Source organism: Lissotriton helveticus, chromosome 1_1 (assembly GCF_964261635.1).
Source record: "Lissotriton helveticus chromosome 1_1, aLisHel1.1, whole genome shotgun sequence".
Taxonomy (NCBI): Eukaryota; Metazoa; Chordata; class Amphibia; order Caudata; family Salamandridae; genus Lissotriton; species Lissotriton helveticus.
In genome coordinates, this window is record NC_136057.1 from 660,339,897 (window position 1) to 660,363,817 (window position 23,921).

The 23,921-nt window shown below is 41.0% G+C and overlaps 1 protein-coding gene across 2 annotated transcripts in view; it reads right to left on the reverse strand.

Annotated features, from left to right (window-relative positions):
- Window positions 1-1,644: 1,644 nt before the first annotated feature.
- The window catches only part of SEMA3A (semaphorin 3A), a 633,443-nt gene continuing 611,166 nt past the window's right edge, over window positions 1,645-23,921 (reverse strand). The window contains exons 15-17 of one of the 2 annotated variants that reach the window (XM_078674184.1): window positions 23,581-23,648; window positions 10,059-10,201; window positions 1,645-3,323 (exon numbers count right to left, since the gene is read on the reverse strand). In XM_078674184.1, coding sequence (XP_078530310.1) covers window positions 2,868-3,323; window positions 10,059-10,201; window positions 23,581-23,648 — 667 coding nt within the window. In that variant the 3' untranslated portion in view covers window positions 1,645-2,867. The remainder of the gene's footprint in view (window positions 3,324-10,058; window positions 10,202-23,580; window positions 23,649-23,921) is intronic. The other variant, XM_078674185.1, reaches the window with a different exon arrangement.

Sequence of the window (23,921 nt, forward strand, 5' to 3'; positions counted from 1 at the left end):
TTTGTGCATCAGGCTGAAATTATATTCCTATTAATACAATATGATATTAATATCTTCAACAGGGAAATGCAATGTATGATACCCTGTTTGGAAAACCAAGAACGTACCTCATTCTAAAGTCTACTCACATTTTGTGTTTTGTAAAAGGGATTGTGAAAGAAAATAGATGAAAGTTCTAATAGTTCTGTGTACCCTTGTCCACTTCCCTCATTCTCACTATTCTGCCATAGAATTTAGAAGATGAAATGTTCCAGAGCTTAAAACGTGAGTCAAATGCTCATTGAGTGAGAACTGTGTGCGTGTCATGTGTTTATTAGAATGGGTCTATCCGCACATTTGGACAGATCATGTTTCCGAAATAGGTGCTACCGGTTTATTCACATTACCGAAATATTCTTTTAATTGCCAGAGTCGATGTGGAGGTTAGTGGATATTGTCAGCCTAGATAGAATAATTATACGTTCTACAGTTTCATATTACCAAATAATATGAGATGCTCCGCCTGATTCTGAGCATAGTTTAATATGTAGTTTGTTGTTTTTGCATCTTTCTTACGGCATGTACCTGTAGTGCAGTGATAGATTTTAGGCCAGTCTTTACTGATGACACCACAATTATAAACTTCCACAGCAATGGCTGTGCAACAGCGCAGTAAAGAAGTCTACAATTACAATGCCACCAGGAACACAAGACACGCTATAAGTTGGATGCACATACAAACACCAAAATACATTTATAGTATCTTTCAATTCTCACAATCAGTTACAGTACTGCACAACATATATATATATATTCTATCTAGAGTTTCAGTTTTTAATAATACATCAATAGTTTGCCTGTCAATCCATAAAGTAGAAATTATATTCATGTTTTTTCCGTATTTTTACAGGAAAGATGAAAGTGGAAATGAAATGTTGACCCATTTACAATTGTGCCTTTACTTGTGTGTGCAACAATAACAAAATATACTGCTTAATTCTTTTTGCTAATTTGTTAAGTGAATTATTTACCCTACGCGTGTAAGATGAAATGCAGTGGCACATAAGATATTAGACAACAAAAATATTGGCACACAGTGAGATTCTCTGATATAAGATACAACTAACTTTAAATAAAATATATTGTAATGATTATAATCATTGCATTTCAGTAAGAGTTTCACTCATTTATCTTTGAAGGTGGAAGTGGGAATATGTTTTGAAACCTTCATCAGTCAGCAAAGGTCTAAAAATATTAATTGAAACCAAATTGCCCACTAATTTACTAATGTACGCAAATACTTAAACCTTCGATTGGGGACTGAACATATATCCATCTGTATGCCTCAAAATGGGTCACTCCATGGCTGTTGAAATGCATGGACATCAAAGAGAAGGTATACTGAAATAGAATTTTAAAGAGTTGACAGTTCTGCTTAGAGCACTGTTGAATTAGCTGAACTGTTTGAAAGCTGCAAGAATAGCAAGAGTTGGTTCTACCATGTGTGCAGACCAGTTAAAATCATGGTAGAAGCCAATGTAGGTTGTTTTCAACGTGAATGGAATTCAAAGAAACCCAGAGAATATTCTGAGGGAAGGAGCAAAGAAAACCTTAATTTGCATTTTGTGAGATTTTGTGCAAAAACTAAGTTTATAATTAAATGCATTTTTTTTCATTCTATTGTGCACCTGAATACCCTCTACTTGATATTAAAAGTGGAGGAGATGGTCATGCTCAATGCACCATGTGAAGTCATAGAAAGAAATCTGATGATTAGATCTCATTTCTTTAACCTTCTGGAAAGTTCAACTATACACTATTACACAAAGTAGTTCACCATTGTGCTATGTGATAGAAGATCTTGCTCTTCATTCTTACACAGCTATTTTGTGTTTTCTAAAAAAACAATAATATTCAGGGATAGATTTTCTAAACAATATATGGTAAGCTTCAGTTCACTCTTCCTCGCTGTCTCAAAATATTAAACATGCTATGTTTTTCACAAAAATAGAAATAGAAGCCAATATAGTTACATGTTTCAGGTTAGTGTTACGTGTTTAGCAGACATGGTGTATAATTTTACTTTCAGATAAAGAAAGCATATTAACCTATCCTACCTCAGAAAGAAGATAAGCAGGGCCACTGTAATGCTGCCTTCAAAGAATTCCTCAAAGTGACAAAAAGCAGCATACTACACTTAGAATTTGAAACCAGTAATTGAACTGCACAATATTTGAGAAAAAAAATGTTCAACTTTTAAAGAGGTTAGAGCTTACATTTACTGCATATATTTCTTGGTACTTATAAATTATAGTTTAATAAAATACATCTTTAAATGAATGCTGGAAGATGTCGTCAGTAGTAGATCAGTGAAATCAGCTTGTTTTTTGAAGGACAGATGGATTTCTTCCCTTGTTTGTAGTTTATCTTTCTATGGACCATTCCATCTCCTTCCAGCATTTATACACAAAGAGTTGCTAGACAAAATATATCCATTTATCCAACCAAGTGGCATGGTGTTCCTCAACTTTACAAACACAGTTTTTATATTAGTTCTGAAAAAAGTGGCATTTACTGCAAAGTTTTCTTTGAATGATGTCATGGCAAAAAGGATTCAAAGATGTATCCAACACAATCCAATAAAATATGAACTACAATTCCAAGTTGCACTGTGTCGTCCATCTTTGAGAATAGACTATGTAGCTGTAAGTCTAGTTGGAGATTCGGTTAGGATATTCTTTAGTCAATCCAGGTGGAACCTAATTGAGTACATCACCTTTGTAAACATCCACATAATGCCATGGAAAACGCTCATGAATATTGCATTGTTTCCAGTTTACTGTCTATACAAGTTTCTACTTGAAAGAGGTTTCTAGATGTAATGCAGATCAGACACTTCGTGGTGCCCTCTCAGTTTCATGGGTCCGCCTGTTTCTGCCTTTCTTGTTTTCTTGTATATGTTTCCACTTGTTGGAGTTCACCTGGGAATTGCCAGATTTTTGTCTGCGTTGTTTGCGGTCGCGTTTCCAAACTTGTTCACAGAATTCATCCATTGTGTTCAGGTTAGGGTGGTTGATAAGCTGCATAAAATCTCTGTACCATATCTTTTGATTAGGGGTCATGCTGATAGATGGCTCCTTAGTCTTAGCATTTTCCCCATCTTCTTCCTTGTGTAGAAGTTCTTCGAGGTGCTCGGTGTCAATGACTTGCAAGGTCACTTTGAGCAATGCCTGCATAAACCCATGTTCCACTGCATGACAGTAGTAGATACCGGAGTCTTTCCGCTTCAGAGTTCGGAGAAGAAGCCCCTGTTCTGTCTTTATAAGTCGATCACCCAGTTTTATCTGTCAGGAGATAGGAAATATTTTGTGATTTGATGTTTCACAATGGTTCAAAATAGGATTATCAATTCTGAAATATTAGTGAGATATTAGATTGTTCAACCCAACCGAAAAATGCTTCCTTAATAACTATTCATTTGTACCTATGTTGTGCACATTAGTGATATGATTATAAATGTTTCCTAATCACTTGAATAGTCATCAGTGACATCACTTAATAACTCTAAATACCAAACGCACATAAAAAAGCGGACAAATACTACGAGTACATTTTGATTAGAAAGTCATTATGTCATAAAAATCATAAAGTTATATCATAAGTGAGGAAATTAATCTCTAAACGAAAATTCCAATTTATAAATGCATGCATGACTGGGTATCCACTTTACAATGGGATTGCTTAACCTAAATCGTTGGTGATTTTATGTGAGCGTTTCTAAAGCATGGAAATTACAAAACACCTCAAGCAGAATCAAAAGCAACGCTCAAACTTGTTTATTCCTTGTACTAAAAAAAGACAAAAACATTACAGGACGCATGCTGAAAATAATAAATGTGGTTATTCTTTTGAAACTACATGTTACATAATATGTGTCTTATTATAAAGTACTGTTTTCTACTTCTTTGAAGGCTCTAATAACATATAAAAGAGAGAGCACCAACATTCCCTACTTCCACTTCTACAGCAAATCCAAAGCATTGTTCTTTCGATCTAAATGTTATTTCATTCTCCTTGAGTTCCTGTGGTTGTCGATTCCTATCTCGTTTTTCTCTTTGACTAATAACTAACCACTCACATACATGTGTGCCAGTGTGCCATGGCCTCTTAGTATGATTTACCTTCTGCATCATGTTCAAAGCGTGTTCCTTTCACCCTCTGTGTTAGCAATACATTTCCAAAAATGACAATACTAGCAGAATGTGGTGGGAAAAGTGGATGAACCAAATATCTGTGCCATGCACTTAGAGTAGTAGCTGAATGTAACTTTAGGTATATTACAATTGTGAGGCTAAAGTAGGATGAAAGTGCATGCTAGGCAAACATGTCAAGTAAATTATTGCTTTGGTATGCTATGTGCATGTTTCTATGCTTAGGGAATCGTGTCCTTTTTAACTGAAATAATCAAAATTCATTCACTGACGCCATGGTTCAAAGCTAACCATAAAGACAATATAAACTCTGAAAGAGCCATGGAAGTCTACCTCTCCTAATGCACTAATCATCATTTTTTTTAAACACCAGTCATCTCATGTTACATCATCCCGACAGACAAATATTAGTACTACACACGTATAATCCGACATTAACTACTTCACTAATGACATCACATGCGACAAGACCTCTCCATTATGACAACAATATGGGGATCACATAGATGTTGTTACACATGTGTACCATACTATGAGAAATGGCAAGGAATTTACCCTAATCAAAGTAAAAAAAATTATTTTCATTTGTATTTATATTTTTTTGAGTTTAAAGAGGGAGAAAGTTCATGTTTTCGTTGAATTAAAAGGAAAGCAATGCCCTGTAGCACATAAATGTTTTAATTAGTGGATAGAGCTTTGTTATAATTGTTCATGATATTCTCTTTGCGTACTACCTTATTAAGACAATTGTAGATTTTCAGTAAGATTGATGTTATGTATTATTCAGTGTGATCCATTTAAATATCAGGGTGTATTAAGTTGCAAATGTTTTTCCCCTATAAGCTTTGTTTTATTTAAATTTCACAATCGTCCTAAACCTAATGAAAATTGACAGGTTGTTGTTAAAAACGAAATAACTGAATATAAAAAAGGCCACTAGTGGCATAATTTGAGGTGAAAATACATGCAAAGCTCTACATTTAACAGGACATTTCTCATGCAAAGAATGTTTTTACCACAACCGTTTCTTAATAAAAAGGGTGTGATTATCACTACTGTCTTGCAGCTGAAGTTGGGAAAAGTTAGTCTATATTGGAAAAGTTGATAATTGTTTGCCGTTTCCCATGTTAGCCCAACAAATGAGGATGAATATTGAAACTTTCTTGTATTTGCTGATGTTTTAAAAGATCGACTTCATGATAAGACTGACCCGGAAACCCTGCAAATACCAATCCTAAATGGGATGTGAAGGATTAAAATTTAAAACATTAAATAGAAGGGAACAAATCTAAGCTTCTAACTGTAACTCCGATCAGCTAATATGCATATACGTGTGTGCTACTTTTCTAGGCGAAGGAAAGAATAACTTACCTTTCATACCTCACCGATGGTGCCAACCTTTAAGAATTATACATCCTTTCTCGATATTGAAATGAAATCCTTATGAAAGGCTGTACTTTCAAAAGGCTTCTACACTATCAAAGAATACCATAGAATCATCCCTGTTACATAAAGAAACATGTATAGCAGTCAAAACGGACCAGTGTGCAACCTTAATTCTAACTAATTCTTTTTAAAAAAACAATTACTATGACAGTTTGAGGAAAAAAGGAACTAGTCAAATACTTCAGTGAAATTGTTACATTTGCTACACATGGATTCTGCAGTGCAACTGTGAGAGCCGTCAGGTTCAGTGCGCACTGAGCTATGGTAAATAGGGCAATTTGTGAAGATTTTGCCTCCATGTTTAAATCGCCTGTTTTGTAACATAAATTGCTCTAGATTTAATGGCCCAGTGAATCATTTCAAAGTAAAGGTGACAATGTGCACCTATTTGAACTCTTGCCTTAATTGCCTTGCTTCAATACAGATTTGTCAATTTGACACAGCTATTTTGTTTCTATCCTTTTGACTTTTTAAACATTATTTTAGGATAAACGTTTAGCTTCAGGGTGCTGGGGCCAGCGGTGGGGGGTTAAAGGTCATGTTCTCAAAGAGATGTGGCTGAGTAGACAGCACTGGTGAAATCTCCCTAGTAATCCCTTTACAGCCAAAGGCAAAGGAATGCGGAATAGCATTCTACATGAAGAGGTTTGAAAATACAACAGGCCTATATCACTCACTGAGGACTACCAAGCAATAGGGGAGGTCAGGAATGTTACTGTTCAGTGCACATGACTTTGAAAATCAAAAGCAGTGTGGTGTTTGATGTATGTATGTTGATGTGTATATTTACATTGAGAACCCCTATTATGCCTGCTTAACACCCACACAACATTGTCTTTTGTGCTTCACTGGGTATTTACATAACACCCTTTAACATAATTTAGCACATTACCCGATAAGGCGTTTGTATTTTAGTCGTGTTGAATTTAAAACCGCAATTTATTTACAAACTTTTCACAACATATATTTTGAATCTGCATGACATTCTGACATTGCAGCTGAGCTATACATAGTATTCGGGAAAAAACAATGTTATAAATCAGCTTTTATGGTGTAATGAGATCGCAAAATAATTCCTATAAGATCCTAATATGCATGCATGCTTTCAAACTATTATAAATCTTGGACAAATTGTTTTTTAACATGTTGTCGTCCGTATGATAAACAGGTGAATGTTCTCTTCATTTTAGGATTCACTGCCCATGAAAAAGGGGAGAGCCGAAATGTGTACTGAATGATAAACATGTATGTGCAATTAGCAGCTTATTTGCATGGTGATGCAAAACCTTGCTTTAATGTGAAATCCACACTAAAGGTATTTTTGAGTGTTAGGTGTGCCCTGAAAGGAATTTTGGGCTCTTAATTAATTCAGAAATCGACTGATAGAAGTCTAGTCTCCAAATATATGTTGTTTTTTTGTGTGTAACTTTGCTCAAAATCAACAAACATTTGGTTTCTATGTATACGGAAACCTGAGAATATTAATATATTTTTGAAGGAGTCAGAGTGGCACCTTGCTTATTGTTTATATTAATGTTGGTGCTTCTCCTGAATTAGGGCCGGCTAAGACAATGATCCTAACCCCTGGTCTGAATTGGATGCTGATTTGGAAAAGTATGTCATAGAGTGAAATTCCCCCACCCCCATTTAGGTACATGTATGGAGAATCACATCTTTCCCTTACTGTCATGCCTTGGTGAGGGATGGGAAGAAATAAATGATTAGTAGGGCATTGTGTTAGGTGCAAAGGTTTGACATATGTGTCCAGATGCTAAATTGGCATATTATTCCTGCTAAACAATTTTGCAACACATAAATACCTAAACAATAACATTATGTTCCAGATGGCAAATATACACATTTGAAATAGGTAGGGTGACCAGACGTCCCAGTTTTCCCTAGACAATCCCTGTTTTTCGTGAAGTGTCCCGGTGTCCCGACACTTTCCTCCAAACTGAATAAATGTCCCGGTTTTTGGATAGTGGCTGGGATGAGCACAGAAATGTCACGGTTTTTGAGTAGTGACTAAAAATACACTGGTGTTAAAAAGATGTGTGCATGCTCACTTCTCACTACTGGAGATGTGCTTGTGTGAAGCCACTCCAGATGATGTTGATGTGGGAAGGGAAATCCTTTAAAGAGAGACATTTTCTTTCTGGATTTCCTTTCTTTTTCTACAACGCAGCAAGAATGTCCTTATACCAGACATCGGGGTAACAGCATATCCGAACCGCCAGCATGACCCTGCTCACTGGAGCCAGAGGTCACTTCCTAGCCAACCACCGGTGTAAACTGTATTCCTACTTCTATGTTTATGACCTTTCCCGGTTTTTAGGTCTCGCATGAGCCAGCGCATGCCCTTCTCTCGCGAAACTTTTAGTAAGGGGGCTTGAAAAAGCTGACCACATGCTTTTTGTGTGGCCTAAAGCTTGCGGTTACGTGCACGGTTACACGCACAGGCGCCATCTGGCTTTCCTCTCTCGTCATGGCTCATTAAGCGCATCGCTCACGGGCACTCTTACAGCGCGTTTAGGACGGCAGTGCTTTCGGTCTCGTTTGTGCAGCACGCCCAAATCAACTTATTTAAAAAATATATAATTTTTGGCAGCACACAATGCTGCGCTTTAACTTTATTATCGCCACGCACCTTGCTTTTGTTCTGTGCGGCTTGGTTTACGAGATGCCCCTTATAACACAGCTTTAACTTTAATAATGCTGGCAGTGCACCTTTCTTCAGTTCTGCCTAGCTCGTGTCAGCAGCAGCCACAAATGTGGAGCCAACATTCCCGCTGAGCACCATCCAGAAATCCTATCTGCTCCCACAAAACACCAACAGTTGGCATCTCAGCAAAAGCAGCGTACAGTGGGAATACCACTCCTGTCTCAGTTCTCTCCATTACCCTACTCATCACTTTCTCACACCCACCTCATCTCATTTAATCAAACAAAACAAAAATGTTAAAGGCAAAACAGCAGCAGATTGCTGCTGGACCACTCTTCTGTACTAAAAAACACTACAGATCACTTACCAAGGTTCTTTATTTACTGTTCAAAAATGGCATCTAGCATATTACTACAGTGAATAAAAGTTTAATACTAAATAGCCAATGGGTAATAATGCATGCCTCGGTATCATGTACGCTCATGCGTGTGACATAGGAGTTGCTCAGAATCATAATGCCATTTTCTGCCCACAATTTCATGCCCCAATTCCTCCTGTCCCCACCAATTCCTGTATTTTTGTGCTTAAACCTCAATTTCACTTACTTAGCATCCAACGATGACTTTGATTTCACCCCTATCAAAAACTTTCACTACGTATGGCTTTGCACTCTTATGTATTAGTGGGACCTCAAACACCCATCTCCTCTGCTGTAAGTAAATTGCCATCTAATTTAACAAGCATTGGCATATCCAATAGGTCTCGCCTTTGGGGCCTTAAGTATTTAGTTATGCAGCACAATATCCTTGGTGCAACAACATCAACTGTTGCATGGCTAAACACTTAAAAGGTCTCAAAGGCGAGACCTATTGTCTATGCCAATGCTTGCTTCTTTTGGGAATATGGTCACCCTAGAATTAAGGATACTAAGCTGCTTACTCTTACTTGCAAATTTTTACTATTTGTTTACTGCCTTTCTTCTTTTTCCTCGTATGGTTTGAGGAGCTTGGCCGAACATGCCCTGATGTTTTATGTTATTTTTTCCCATTATAGTGCTGGTATACTATGCTGTTATTTTAGCATGTTTTCTTACGTTTGTTCCTATATTTTCCCACTAGTTGGTAGTCCAGCATAGAATGCATTGGGTCCTCCTAATTGCCCTTCTATAGTTGTGATGCAATTGATGGTCCAGATCCTTCCAGCTTGCTTCTGCGTTCGGTTTATGTGGGCGACCAGCTTTGCCCCTTCCTTCTGGCTGACATGTGTGTCTGGGGGCTAGAAAAGCCCATTGCCAGCTGCCCAAGAAGTCCACTCACTGGGCATGTGGATTGATTCTCATTTCTTAACGTTATCACAAATTAAACACTTATCGGCTAAAGCCATTTCCAGTATTTATACACATAGCTGCTGAAACCATTTAAGCTTAACTATAGGGACTTTATCTTGGTGGCCACTCAAGATTCTCTTTAGCCCTGTTCAAGCTGCTTTTCATTTGGATGCAAAGCTTGATCTGGCACGAGAAAATGTCCATTAATCACCATATGGTTGGCAGACTGGCTTTGAACCACCTGTGATTCTGGGCAAAGCACTTAATCTCTCTGTGCCTAACTAAATTTTGATCCTACCACTAATTGTTTTTCAGGACCAGTCTGTTGCAGATAATTAGTGAAATGACAATTCTGGATATCATTAGGCCACTTCTGAAGAGCCTCTTTTAAACGACATATCCAGTGCAATGATGTTCATCTGTGCTTTATTACCTCTTCTTTTTTATCATCATTTTGCTTCTGAAATTGCCAAAACACAAGCGCACGCTGTGATTTAGGACTGCACTCCAAGAAAGTGCTGCTGTTCTCAACACCATAGATTATCTTCTCCTCCAGCACTTGTCGGTGTGGGTCATCTGCAAGAAGGAGAAAGAAAACAGGTTTAGGCAAAGCATCATTATCAACTGGCCGCCAAATAATTATCATCAGCTGGTGTAGCCATTGAGGATAAAAAGATGAATAACAATGTTAAAGTTGCTGCTTGGATTTGTTTCTGGGATGATACATTTTCCTGACTGTGCCTCATTTCAGTGGGGCAATACCAGACATAAGGTAGAAATTGCCACAGGGGACCCAGGTACGTCAGTAATAAGCTTACAAAAAGCTAGGGGTATGCCACACTCTATTACTCTCCTCGCACATCAGTGGCACGTACCTCAATTCAAGAATTACTTTTGTCTAACTTTTGCCACCACTGCATGAGGGTGTTGTATGTACAAGATAGAACCACAGAGCAGTGTAAGGGCCTGCCCCCAGGCTCATCAGCTGAAACAAAACTCTGGCTGTATTTAAAGTATCTACAGCTATAAGTGCAATTACACAATTACTCACCAAGTATTTAGCATATAAGATCAACTGAGTTTTGTAGATTAATAGTAGGCATTCAGTTAAATCCTGCAACATTTCAAAGATAAACTGTACAAGTTATAAGCAGATGTTTGCAGGACGCATACATTAGATCACAAGAATCTGTGCAAAAATGCATTAACCCATCCAGCTATCTTAATAGCGTATGAAACTATGAACTTAAATTAAATGCCACATTCTTTAGCAGACATATAAATGTTATAAGCTAATTTGTAACGATTCAAAACTGTGACTAGAGGTTACACACAGATCACTGAATGGACTGTCTTAAGCATCTTGACTATCTAGCAGCCTTGGGAGACAGCGTTTACAACGCAGTCATTACATCGCAGTTCCTTTACAATGCGGTTGTTGCAACGACCGTGTTGTGAATGTGATGCCTTTACAACACAAGCCATTAGATCGACTTGCTTTAGGGGGTGCTCTAATAGTATAATTTACTATTCCAACACCTTCCCTACTGTTGCACAGGCTGGAGTTGGAATAGTACATTATACTATTCCTTAGTCCAGCGCGCCCCCTACAGCAAGGTGAACTAATGACTTGATTGTAAAGGTATCACGTTCTAACAACACGGTCATTGTAACGACCGCGTTGTAAAGGAACGCGATGTAATAGCATGCGATGTAACATGCTATATTCGCAGCCTTTAGCCTCAGACTTGCACGATATGTATACATGTTTACAAGAGGTGCCTAAACCTTTTAAAATATTGTTTTTGTGACTAATATAGAAAGTCAGAGAAGCCTACTATCTAATTGCCAACTTCTTTCTAGTAGACTAGAGACCGGCAGACCTAACTGTGCTCCTAATATCTCAACCCTCATGACTATGCCCACCTTCTGCTCCTACCCTCCTTAACCACAGACTACTGGAGTAACTATTTTCCATTGTCAGCACTGCCCACATCCTGTAACGTAATCAAACAGGCAGCCCAGTCATTGTAGCAGATTCTGTGATTTCACTGGTCGTGTTATAACATGGAAACATCCCACAATGCTGTGTGACCTTATCCGAGTCCACTGTTGCAGCCATGGTCGCCCACTCACAAATGATCTGTTTAACACTAAAACATCCATGTCGTTGGAAAAACGTTTTAAACCAACACTCGTCATTTTGAGTAAATTTACCCAAGTGAAGAGACTTCTTTATCTTCATTCTCCAAAAAGATTTTTTCATTTGCTGAATGCGCAATGAGGAAGTTAAACCCCGTCCCATGGCACTCTCGTACAGCTCAAAGCAGCTCATTGGATGTGCTTCTGTCAGTCACTTTGATACAGCGATGCGCGTTAGTAAAGCTCCTGTGTGCCCTGCACAACCTGACATGCTCGTCTTTTGTTAAACATCATTATCAGCTCAAGCTGCAACAGCATGAAAGTACTTAGATGCAAAATACATGAGAGACTCCATTTAGCTTTGCTTTATTTTCCCAGGGATGCTCGTCTCCATTTCTTCAGCTCGTGAAATGTTCAGTTTAACTTGTGAGATGTTTTGTATTCACAATTTCAGAATGCATAATTAAAATCCTCTACATATGGAAATGCTGAGAAAGGTATACTTATTGTTTGTTAAAACAATATGTTTGGCCATTTTGGCTAAAAAGGTTTAACAAACATGGGGGCGTATTAGCAAGGAATAGCGATATTTATCGCAAAATGCGCTTAGCACATTTTGTTTTATCGCTGCCTATCGCTGGATATGTTAGCGAAGAAAACATGCTATTAGCAAAGTTTTTCTCCATTGTGCTACAATATCCAGCGATAGTGGCGAAATGCGTGAATATCGCTGGAAATCCAGCGATGTTCACACATTAACGCCAATGGGGACTTAACCTGAAAATCCACCTCCCATTGGAAAAACATGTAAGTCGTGTTTTTAGCAGGCGTTAGATTATAGCGATAATTGCGCTTTGCACGATTTTTGTTATCGCTATGCCTGCCTTGCTAATAGGTGATAGCTGTGTTAGCGAATGCTTTTAGTCGCTAACAGTTTGGGTACGCCCACTTTGCATGTCATTAGCAATAAATATTGCTGACATGCAAATCGGGCCCCAAACAGGTCGCTATCAAATAAAAAATGTCACTAACTGCTGTTAGCGACAGCTTGCTAATAGGGCGATAAAAATATCACCGCTTTAGCGGCAAAAAGTGCCGCTAAAGCGGTGATATGGCCCTTGCTAATATGCCCCATAGTTTGTTTGCCCACACAAACAATATTTAAAAGCAAAAAGTTCTGTCATGCTCGTCAATCAGTGCTGGAACTGGAAAAAGTTTATGCTGGGATCACATTCATGGGGGGGGGGGTGAGTCAAGGGTTGGCAGTAGAATGGGTGGAGTAAGGAGGGCAGAATCTTAAGGGCCGAACTTGAACTGGTAATTTTCACATTTATTAATTTTTTTTAAATCTCTGCTCAAAACAAATTGACAAAAAATCTACTTTAGTAAATTTGTTCCAGTTTACTTACTTGGTCACAACCAGAATTTATTTTAACATAGCATGTGGATTAAGGCACCCACTGCAGAGATCATAACGCACCCAGCAATTTACAAGTCATTTATTTGCCTTATTTTGTTATTCTAAGGTCTAAAATTATTTCCTTTGGGCATTAATAAAGACGTATTAGTGAGTGCTAAGTATGTGTTTATTATTAGTGTAAGGGCTATCAATTTTCTCTTACTCTTTCTCTGGGCAGTACTCTCGGCATAGTGGTGCCTTGGCAGCAGTGGAAGAAAACTACTGCAGCGGTATAAAAAGAGGATGCTTTCCATACCCTGACTTCTGCAAAACACTTCTCTGCATTAGGCATTGCTATATGCAAGGCAAATCGATCATTCTTTTTACAAATAGACTTTTCCTGGAAGAAGTCTGCTGAGATTGTAGGACAAGCTGCCAGAACTGTTATATTATTTTCTATTTGAATCCCCAGCAAGCAGGGCCAGACTGGGAACCAAAACCGGCCCTGGCAAACATCTCCCATCTCACTGCTGCCACTTTTGTTATGCTTCAAATCCCGGCCCCCCTGGGGTCCAAAACTGGCCCCCACCCTCGCGCCCCACTGGGGAAAGGCCCGGTGCCCACTACGGCCAGTCCGACACTGCCAGCAAGAGAATCTAACATTGAGGACCTCGTCCTTTGTCATTGACTCCCCAGCCTCACCCCTTTTCTACATTGCATTTCCACAATAACACAGCCGAGACACTATGCTCATATCCTTCTTGTGCTCTCTCTTATTATTGTGAAAGCTGACTCAGGAAGAGCACACAACCAGTTAGTATGTTAGGATCTCCCTTGCAACGGTGTTGTTTTGCTCTAATAACCGAAACACTCTCAGGGACTGAGCCACTTGATGGGTCAGTTACGCTGATAGGAACAAGTCGGTGTCTACTTCCTCTCACTTGCAGGGAACTGGATTACTGGTTGAGGGGGGGAAACCCAACTTAAGCAGCATCCACAAATCATGTCAAGGTGAAGTCACAAGTAAACACCAAATTAACCTGTGCTTAACCCTCTGGTAGCTTGCAAAAAAGCATTCAGGCTTTACTTAGAGGTAATGTGTAAAGTACGTATGCAGTACTTCAAACAGTAATAAAGTGAAAACATAAGACAAGAAAAATGCCACTCTAATTTAGAAAAATAGAATAACATTTAATACATTATTTGGCATGACAAAAGTCCAATCATTAGAACAAGCGACATGCAATTTTATAGATATAGGTGAAAACAGTGCTTAGACGCACAAAGCCCCAACTTTGGTTATCTGGTCGAATTGAACCGGGAAAAAGTCATAAGCTCAGGCCGATTGTGATGAGTGCATGCCAGATACAGGGACCAAGTTAGGCCTATTGGGCAAAGTAGTTTAAATCTGGATTGTGCAGTGTTGTGGCTGTGGGTATGTGTTGTGAGGTCCTACGCCCAGATGTGTCATGCAGTGGTGGTTCTGATGTGGAATAAAGTGTGATGTGAGGTCCTGTTTCGAGATGTGTCACGCAACGATGGTTCCAAAGAGCTGCGGAGCTGAGATGTGAGGTGCTGTATCGAAATGCGTCGTGCAGCGGTAGTTCCAAGGAACTGTGGGGCAATGTGTTGCATTGTGTTGAATCTGCGAGGATAACAGCTGGGCTGGCAGAGATCCTTCCGGGCCACTTCAAAGGGTCCAAGATTGGGATGGCACTCTAGGAGGGCAAGCCTCACAGCAGGTAGAGTCCATGTGCTGGGCTCAAGGTGGTTGAAAACTGTTCTGCCCCTGAGACTCTGATCAGGAGGCAAGCCAAATAGCCCTTGCAGTCACTCTGGTGATTCTGGGTTGAAGATGCAGGGCCAGCCCTCACTCAGACAGCAGGGCTGCAGAGTAGAAGTCCTTTGTGTAGGGGATGTTTCTAGTGAATCCTACCCCAGAGGTTCTTGGGATTTCCTGTCTCCTTTCTCTGTCACAAAAGACTAGTGTCAAACTCTTTGTGAGTGTGCTCAGGCAGAAGCTTTGCGATGGTCAATTGTGGAAGGCAACTGCTCCGTCCCCCCATCAAGTCAAAAATGCCCATCCTCCCAACACCTATTCTCCCTTAGTCTAACTGGGAGCAATACACAAAGACCAGCTGCCAGCTACACCTAGTCATGTGACCTAGGGTACTGGCTTCATGCACCACATAGTTAAGACAAAAAAATACCAACTTTCTAAAATTGACATTTTCAGAATTGTGACTTAACATCTAACTTTACCATTAAAGAGTGTTTTAAAGGAGGAATTCTTTCAAAAGCAAATTCGGCATTCCTATTGGCTCACAATTGAAAATTACCACTTATTAAATGTAATAAGGGAACCCAATGTTATCCTATGGGAGAGGTAGGCCTCACAGTAGTGAAAAACGAATTTAGGAGGTTTTCACCATCAGTACATGTAAAACTTAAAAGCACATGTTAACTTTTTGAATACACTGCAACTTGCCCTCGGGGCTGTGTATTGCCTACACTAGAGGTGACCGATATGTATTAAAATGGGAGGTTTGGGCCTGCAAAGACGTCGAAATGGGTGCAATGGGAGGTCTGAGACATGTTTAATAGGCTACAGAAGTGGGAGGTGGCAAAATGAGTGCTGCAGGCCAACTCATAGCATTTGATCTACAGGCTCTGGGTACATGTGGTACCACTTTACTAGGGTATTACAAGTAATTTAAATGTGCCAATTTGGTGTAAGTCAATTTCACCATGTTGAAAGGACAAAGCACAAGCACTTTAGCACTGGCTGGCGGTGGTAAAATGCACAGCGTTCTAATGCCAACAGAAACAAATCCAGTAAAAACAGGAGGAGTAAGGCAAAATATGTAGGTGAAGACTACACTAAGTCTGACAGGTCTAACATCTCTCATCCATATCTCAAAGACCACCAACCCAAGAGGTCATGCTCTGGGCCAGAATAGGTAGTTATCTGTGCCTTCTAGTCCGATGAAAGAAGTGATATGACCAAAGGACACTCAATCATCGTTGTGAGTGCTCAAGTGGAAGAAACGACATCCCATTTCAAATAATTTTTTCCCCATTGCCCATCAGAACATCAGGAATGACTTTTCCTAACATGAATAGTCACTGAAGCAGTCTCTCTTTATTTGTGAGCTTCACAAAGTTGCAACTTACTCAAGTTTGTGAATAGCACACCTCTAATTAAGAGTAGATGTGTGAGACATTCACATAATTTGCCTTTGTGCCAGTAGGTGAAATTTTGGGAAAAATAAACATAAGTATGTGAAATGCAAAGCTGGCATGTAGTGCTATATGCTAGCGTGAAAGGTTTCCTTATGATTATTTTGGGCACAAGGACACATTTCTCTAAAAATAATAGTGCTAAAAACACAAGTGCCATGAACAGCAGCCGCTTTCATTAGTTCTCAAGAAACTTGAGTTATAATTTACACAACGTGGCTTAAATCCGTGATCTGTCATAATTTCGTGGATTTTGTATAGCAAGCGTAATGTGAAACTCCTGAAATGACACAAATTACATTTGTGTCATTCAAATTTTGCCAAGGCCTGGTGAGGACAGATATCGTTGACCTATACAGCTGCCACCATTTGTTTGCCTTGTACACAGAGTTATAAACCCTGAGAAACGATGGCCAACACTTCTTTGATTCACATATCTGCTGCTGGCAAGCACTGGAAGGCAATACCGAGAAGTACAGCACTATGCTTCCTATGCCTTCGCTTTATGGCCTGGTATCGCCGAGCTCTAGCCCTTCCCATGGAGTAACCCGGGATACCCCACCTGCCCTCCAGCATCCCCTGCTGCCACAGACATCACAGAACATCACTTTGGATCTTTTGGGTTAAGGGGTCATAAACCCCTGGCTGTAATTATTATGTTAACAAAACACAAACATTAAAATTGTAATCAAATAATTTCACAGAAATATACACAGAAACACCATAAAGCAGTGACGATTATTTACATTTTAATTCATGGCTAACCTTAACATAGACTCTAGTACATAGCCATTCCTAATCATATGTAACATTGTCCCTGCGTATCCAACGTTAAACCTACTAGTGAGATCATGACTAGTCCACTTCCGAGGCCCGTCCCTAAGGGGAGAGGCCCACCCCCGAGGACTACAGTGAGCAGAAAAATAGATCACTCACCCACTCTGTCCCCCTTTTATGCAGGGAATCCAGTTCAGACTGGATCGGTCCGGACCCGAAGTATTAAACCACTTCCTGGTTGTCTCCCCACCCCCCCCCCCCCCCCTTCACCTCCCGGGGCCTGATCGCTGAGGCAGATATTGCTTGGTCGTGGCATAGCTGCCAAGGTTTCACATTGCCATTGTGATATTTTCGTAATTTCAGTGTAATTATGAGTGACATTTCAAAGACTATGAGTGACACTTTCTCACAAGCAAAATCAAGCAGTGAAGACGAGGGAAACAGTTGCAGAGCACTCTGCTCCCCGTATCTACTTCTACGGGTAACCTCACCAATTCTAAGCCTTCTCAGTCTCACTGTAGTCTGTAGTAAGTTAGAATGGACACAAGCATATCAACCTTCTAGAATTCTCTGCCATGATACGTTACACTCATGCAGATCTCTTTCACAGGTCATATGTCCCACATGGACCGATTCCTAACAGGTTAACTCTAACTCCATGCTGCTCTCTCTGCCCCAGGATATGTTATGTATGTGTGCATATACCAGAGCTTCAACGAGCACAGAAGCAACTACATACCGGAAGCGGATAACAAGGGATGGACAAATCCATTTTATTTTTTAAAGAAAAAAGTTTTCAGTTTTTTATGAACAGCTGTAAGGGAGGATTTATCGCATCCCTCTGACACTTACTTATGAGTGGCGACCCGACTGTGGTCAGTACTGCACTGCTGCTGCCCCCAGCCACGATGTGCACTTTGCCTGTCTTCATCCGGACAAGCCAGGCAGCTGCTGGCCACTTGAGTCGATGACACTCGGGATTCTCCTCGCCCCCGGCAGCACGGCCGCCTGCATTCCAGGTGGGCCTAGCAGAGCTGACTGTCGCCGGCACAGCTGCCACTAGTCAAGGTGCAGCTTGGTGTTTTGCGGGGTGCAGCCGGCCGCCCGCTCCCCGCAATTGATTATTTTCATGCCCCTTCTTGCCGCGCCGCGTCAGGCGGCCATGGGGGCATGAGAGAGAGTTGAGTCTCCTGCCTGAGTGCTGTGCACTCAGATTCCCCCCGCAGCTTCTGCCTACTTCCTCCGAGTCCAGACATGACGGCACTCTACCGCCGGCACATCCAAATTATTATCCCGGTCCCCATGGTGCCACGTCGGTGATTGACAGCAGTATTCGTCTGCTGAGAGGGCAGCCCCTTCCACCCCGCAGTGTGTGATGAGTCTAAGTAAACCCGAACCCAGAGCCACGCCGGCGCCGCGTTTATTGTTTCCAGGGCAACACAGCAGGCAGGGATAGATTGTAGCGCTCTCAGCCACTCCACAGAAGCTGAGAGCAGATCGGTTAACTATTTAGGAACTCGGGTTCAGCAAGCAGCACGTCTCAAGAAGCAGAGAGCTCGGGCACAGGCGCCGCTGGTGGTGCGCCTGGCAGGTGTGGCAAAATGCGTGACAATGCATTTCAGTGCGGTGATGCGGATTACCGCACTGAAATGCGTGAGTGTCACACCTGTTGCGTGACGCTTGGCAGGACTGTGCGGCACCGACATATGCCGCCACCTACAAAACAATGGGCTTGCTCCAGCGTGACCGCCATAGGTGCGGCACACCCAATTTGAGCTCACCTTGCATTCAGGCTTTGAAAATCTGATCATTAACTCTGTAACCATCATGCAAAATATGTGGTTGTGCATTATGTTTCTACAATTTGAGAACACATTATGGTGTTTTGGTGGTTATATTTTTGGAAATACTATGCACAAGAAAGCAGAGCAGAGGTAGACAATAAACTAATGTAATTCTGGTGTGGGTTTTACATTTCATAAACCATGCTTTGCAGTGTTGTATATTATAATGCAATGCACACTAATAAACCGAATCAAATCTTCTTTAAATCTAAAATGTGATCTAACAAATTATTATGCAAAAATCTCAGAAATCAATCCTTTATTTTAGAAATGTATTTGAAAACCTACATTTGAAATATTTAAATCAGTTTTTAAGACTCCTAAAAACTTAACTCATGTAGACAGTTAAAACATTATCTCTATGCATATATGACAACTGCTTTTAATAGTTACTCAGAATTGTATTATCCTAAAAATTGGGTTAACAAAAATGCCCCATGTTTTGCATCTTTGTGAACTCTTTTAACAAAGCACGACTTAAATGATACATCGTTGCAGACAAGACAAAATCGACTTTACCCCTTTTGTCCAGCAGAGGGAACTATAGGCCAACTGTTCAAATTATACGAAGCCCAATTTTTACCTGTGTAGCAGAAGAACATTTTAGCTCGTATTTTAAGGATATCACTGACAAATACACTTGCAAAAACATTATATTAGTGGGGATCACACTCCATAGCTTTACCATGCGTTAAAATGATATGTCACGCTTCGTAAGGCACTTTCTCAACCCTACATGCTCAGTTCCAGGGATTTTTTAAATGGATCGCCCACGCTGAGGTTTTCTGCAGTTGAAATGTTGAAATTGGCAAGACCAGGTTACGAGTTGGGTCCCAGTAAGCTTGACTCACTCATCCTTCCAAGGATGGTACCATGGAACTGAGCAATAGTAAAACCTGTTATGTGCTGCGCCTAGTAACGTGAGAAGTGATTTTCTTGTTAGATGAGATATTTTTGCTTCATTTTGTTCAACCTGAATTACAGGCCTATACATTATTCACCTTCAGAGCCATCTTGCCCAGCACGTTCCTTGATTATGCAGCTGATTATTCATCCATTAAAGATTGTGTTCCACCATTTTACAGGGTCCCCAGTTGTACTGCTGCCCTTGAATTTGAACTTAATTATCCTCACTTTTCTTAGGGACTGTGGAAAAAGTCCGCTATTTAAAGTGGGTTTGGAATTCCACATACCAATCTCTGCTCTGAGTTCGGAAATTGATGGACCTACATACGAGCAACTAACGCAGCGCCACAAGTCATTTTGCTGTGCCGCGTTAGTTTGGCACCAAATTTACAATATGTCGCATTGCTGTGCTTTTCCCTGTGCTGGCACACAAACTGCTGCCATGCGCCGGCGCAGACACCCTTGCACAATGGTGCAAGGATGCCTGCGTAGTGGGGAGATTGTTTTTGTGCAGGAAGGTGCGCGCCTCCTGCACAAAACAATCAATTGAGGTGATTTATTCTTCCAATGTGTGCTGTAGAATGTAGAACGCATTGAAAGAGTAAAAAAAGGAGGAGAAATGAAAACATTTCACACCTGGGGTGGGGTAGCATTCTGACGCATTTCCAGGTTTACCATTGCTCATAAATCTGGAAATGCATCAATTGCCATGGGTGTTGCGTAGGAACACCCACAGCAACACACATGTCACGCCCCTAACACGCAAAGTGTTGCGTGAAAAGGGGTGATATTTACAAGCACATGTAAAGCGCAGGGTGCCTTTACGTGTGCTTGTACATACCATGCACCAGGTTGCGTTGCAGGTGCGTCGCGCAGCGTGGCACACCGGTGGCTCTAGTGGCTTTTAAATAAGCCCCTAAGTTTTTAAGAAAAACATAATTGAGGGTACATAAAGACTTATTCTAAACCTTGTTTGGGTTTTAAGGGGGTTACAGTTTCTATTCACATGCCTAAATATGAAAATTAGCAGACCGGATTGAAAACTGATTTTTGTGCTAGTTTTCCAAAACTTGAATTGGTTAAACTTAATTGGACAGGAATTTATTCGTATGATTCAATCACCCTACCACTACTACAACTATCACCATATAATAATAATAATAGTAATACTAATATTAATAGCAATATTATTTATACTCTAATTGTTCCGATTTTTACTCTTTTTATTATTAGATGAAAAACGATAAAACTAACATAAACAAAGTTGTTGAAGGAAACATAAAAATAAAATATCTTCTCTCAACGTAAACAAAAGCTGCATGTTTGTAGGCATTTGGCTCATGGAACCGGCAGTAATTTCAATAAGCCTGCAACACACGGGTTCTACTGTGTCCACTCGCAGCCTTTTTATCATAGGACTGAATTGGTCCAGCAGAAAAAAAAACAATTCTACAGTATAACTACAATTTACCAACTTACACCCAAAACTCGGGCCATAACACTCAGGGGTCGATTCTGATTTGGGAAAAAAAACGTCCGTACGATTTGTATCCGGAGCCCTCTCCTTACGAATCGTACCCGTCCATCCGAGTCGCGTAGTACGATCCGTATTCCGTGAATCCGTCCGAATCGTCGCGATCCGTACGTATTGCAAGGCTGAAACCGTGAACCGTACGACTTGTACACATGCCGTACAACTTGTACACATGCCGTACGACCCGATGAGTACGATCCAGACCGGGGTATGAGGACGCGATTCGTACGGTCCACGTCAGGTAAGGGCGAGTCGTGCGGAAAAGCACACAAACACATACACACCGTACGGTCCGTACACCCCATGATAGCAGGGGTATGGTGCGTACCCCTGTGATCATGGAGTGTACGAGCCGTACCCCATGTACGATGGGTATACGAGCCGTACCCCATGTACGATGGGTGTACGAGCCATACCCCATGTACGATGGGTGTACGAGCCATACCCCATGTACGATGGGTGTACGAGCCGTACCCCATGTACGATGGGTGTACGATCCGTACCCCATGTACGATGGGTGTACGATCCGTACCCCATGTACGATGGGTGTATGAGCCGTACACCATGTACGATGGGTGTACGAGTCGTACACCATGTACGATGGGTGTACGGCTCACCGTACCCCATGTACGATGGGTGTCCAGCTGCTCAGCCTTGTCATCGCCTTTCCTTTATTGCAAAAGTCCAAGGGTGCAACTTTCAAGAACAAGGATAGGAGATATTGTGGATCAACAGATGAGGTATGTTCCTCAGTGATCACCCGAGAAACACCTGGGTAACAAAATGGCAACCACTTGGTTAGGTCTTCGCCTGGCCCAGCTACTCAGCGTCCTCCTTCAGGTCTTCTGGAAACCGTGCACTGGTGAAGGAGTGTGGCACCTCTAGAAAATATGGGAAAAACTGAAGCTGTCTGTCCTGAATTCTCAGGAGAAGGTTCTTCCTGCAGTTCAGGGCCGCCTTTTTCCTAAATAATAAAATATCACGTTTCTAAATAACCAAGGATAATGTTTAAACATATGCCAAGTGTGCCCACTTTTACCATGCTCTAAAGAGAAAATGAACTGAACAATTTGTGCACAAACAAAAAAGGCCGTAAGAAAGTGGCAAGACACGATACATTACAGAACTGTTAGAGGTTTGCATTAACACCCCCTCTGGGAGCTTTCCTTGTTTGCCTACATTGCTCCTTCCTCCAGAAAAACAACTCTGCATGCATGCAACGGAGGCACCCTTGCATCATAGTGCAAGGATGCTGAAATTAGCGCTAGGCTGCAGAAAGAATAGAAATGCACCATATTACTTAAGTGCTGTGCATTTCTGCCCTTTCTGCGCTTTTCTGCGCAGAAGGTGCTTTGCTGTGCTGCCCTACACCAAAATGCCATAAATGAGGCCACAAGTGAGTTTATAATGAAGTGGGACTCTGGGGGCTGTTGTCTTAGCCGAATAATGCATAGTTTAGCGTTATGTTAGCATGTATAATTCATAAACATTTAGGCACAGACATGCTGGGGCAGCAGAAGTGCCTTGAGAGAGCCCCATCACACATAAGAACATGCAGTGGTGCTGAGCATGACCTCTGATACATGAGAGCCAGCAGTGCCACCATGCTTTTTTCTACCCGACCCCAATATGGCCCGATGTGTGGTCTTTCTTTAACACCTTCCATGCTCAGGACGGCTCCCGGCCATCATGAGCACATGCCTACTGTGACTCATGACGGCCGGGAGCCGGCCTGAGTGCCCGAGCTCCACGCCCAGCCCCGCCCCGCCCCCCCTCGCACCGCGGCGGAATTTGCCACGCACCGAAGGGGCTAAACATTTCCCTGCTTGCATAATATCGCCCATGCCGTCGTAGTGTAAGGTGACCCTGTGCCATGACGTCTCTCCTGAATTGTAAAACTTATTCCAAGCAAGTTGTGACTACGTTTTATTTCTTTTTATTACAGGTTCTCCCTAACAGCAATGGGCTGTAATAAGAAACATAATCCACTACTTGTAACACAAATATCGATATCACTTGGTATTATAGATGCACATAGGCACGAGGGAATAGTTCGACTAATCATTTCAGACTCCATAGGTCTAGATAATGTGTTGGTCAGAGTGAAGCTTACCATGGTGTTGTAAATCTGAACAGTGGGTAAGAGGATCGCCATTACGGATGTCTTGTCTTCTTGTACGTCTGAAAACATCACAACAATAAGGAAAAAAGTTAGACTTTGACATATTTGCGGCCTCTATTCGGCATCTAATATATTTTATGAAACTGTTGTATCATAATAGTGTATTTCATTGGGATCAATATACACAGCTGTTTCATCGATTAAAAATAAGTTCTTTTCACATTCTCATATTCCATTAGAATGGTGAAACTATTGACGATCCGTAAATTAATAACTTGCTCTCATGGCCTAATGATCAATATTAGGTCCTTCATTCGTGTGAATGTATCTGT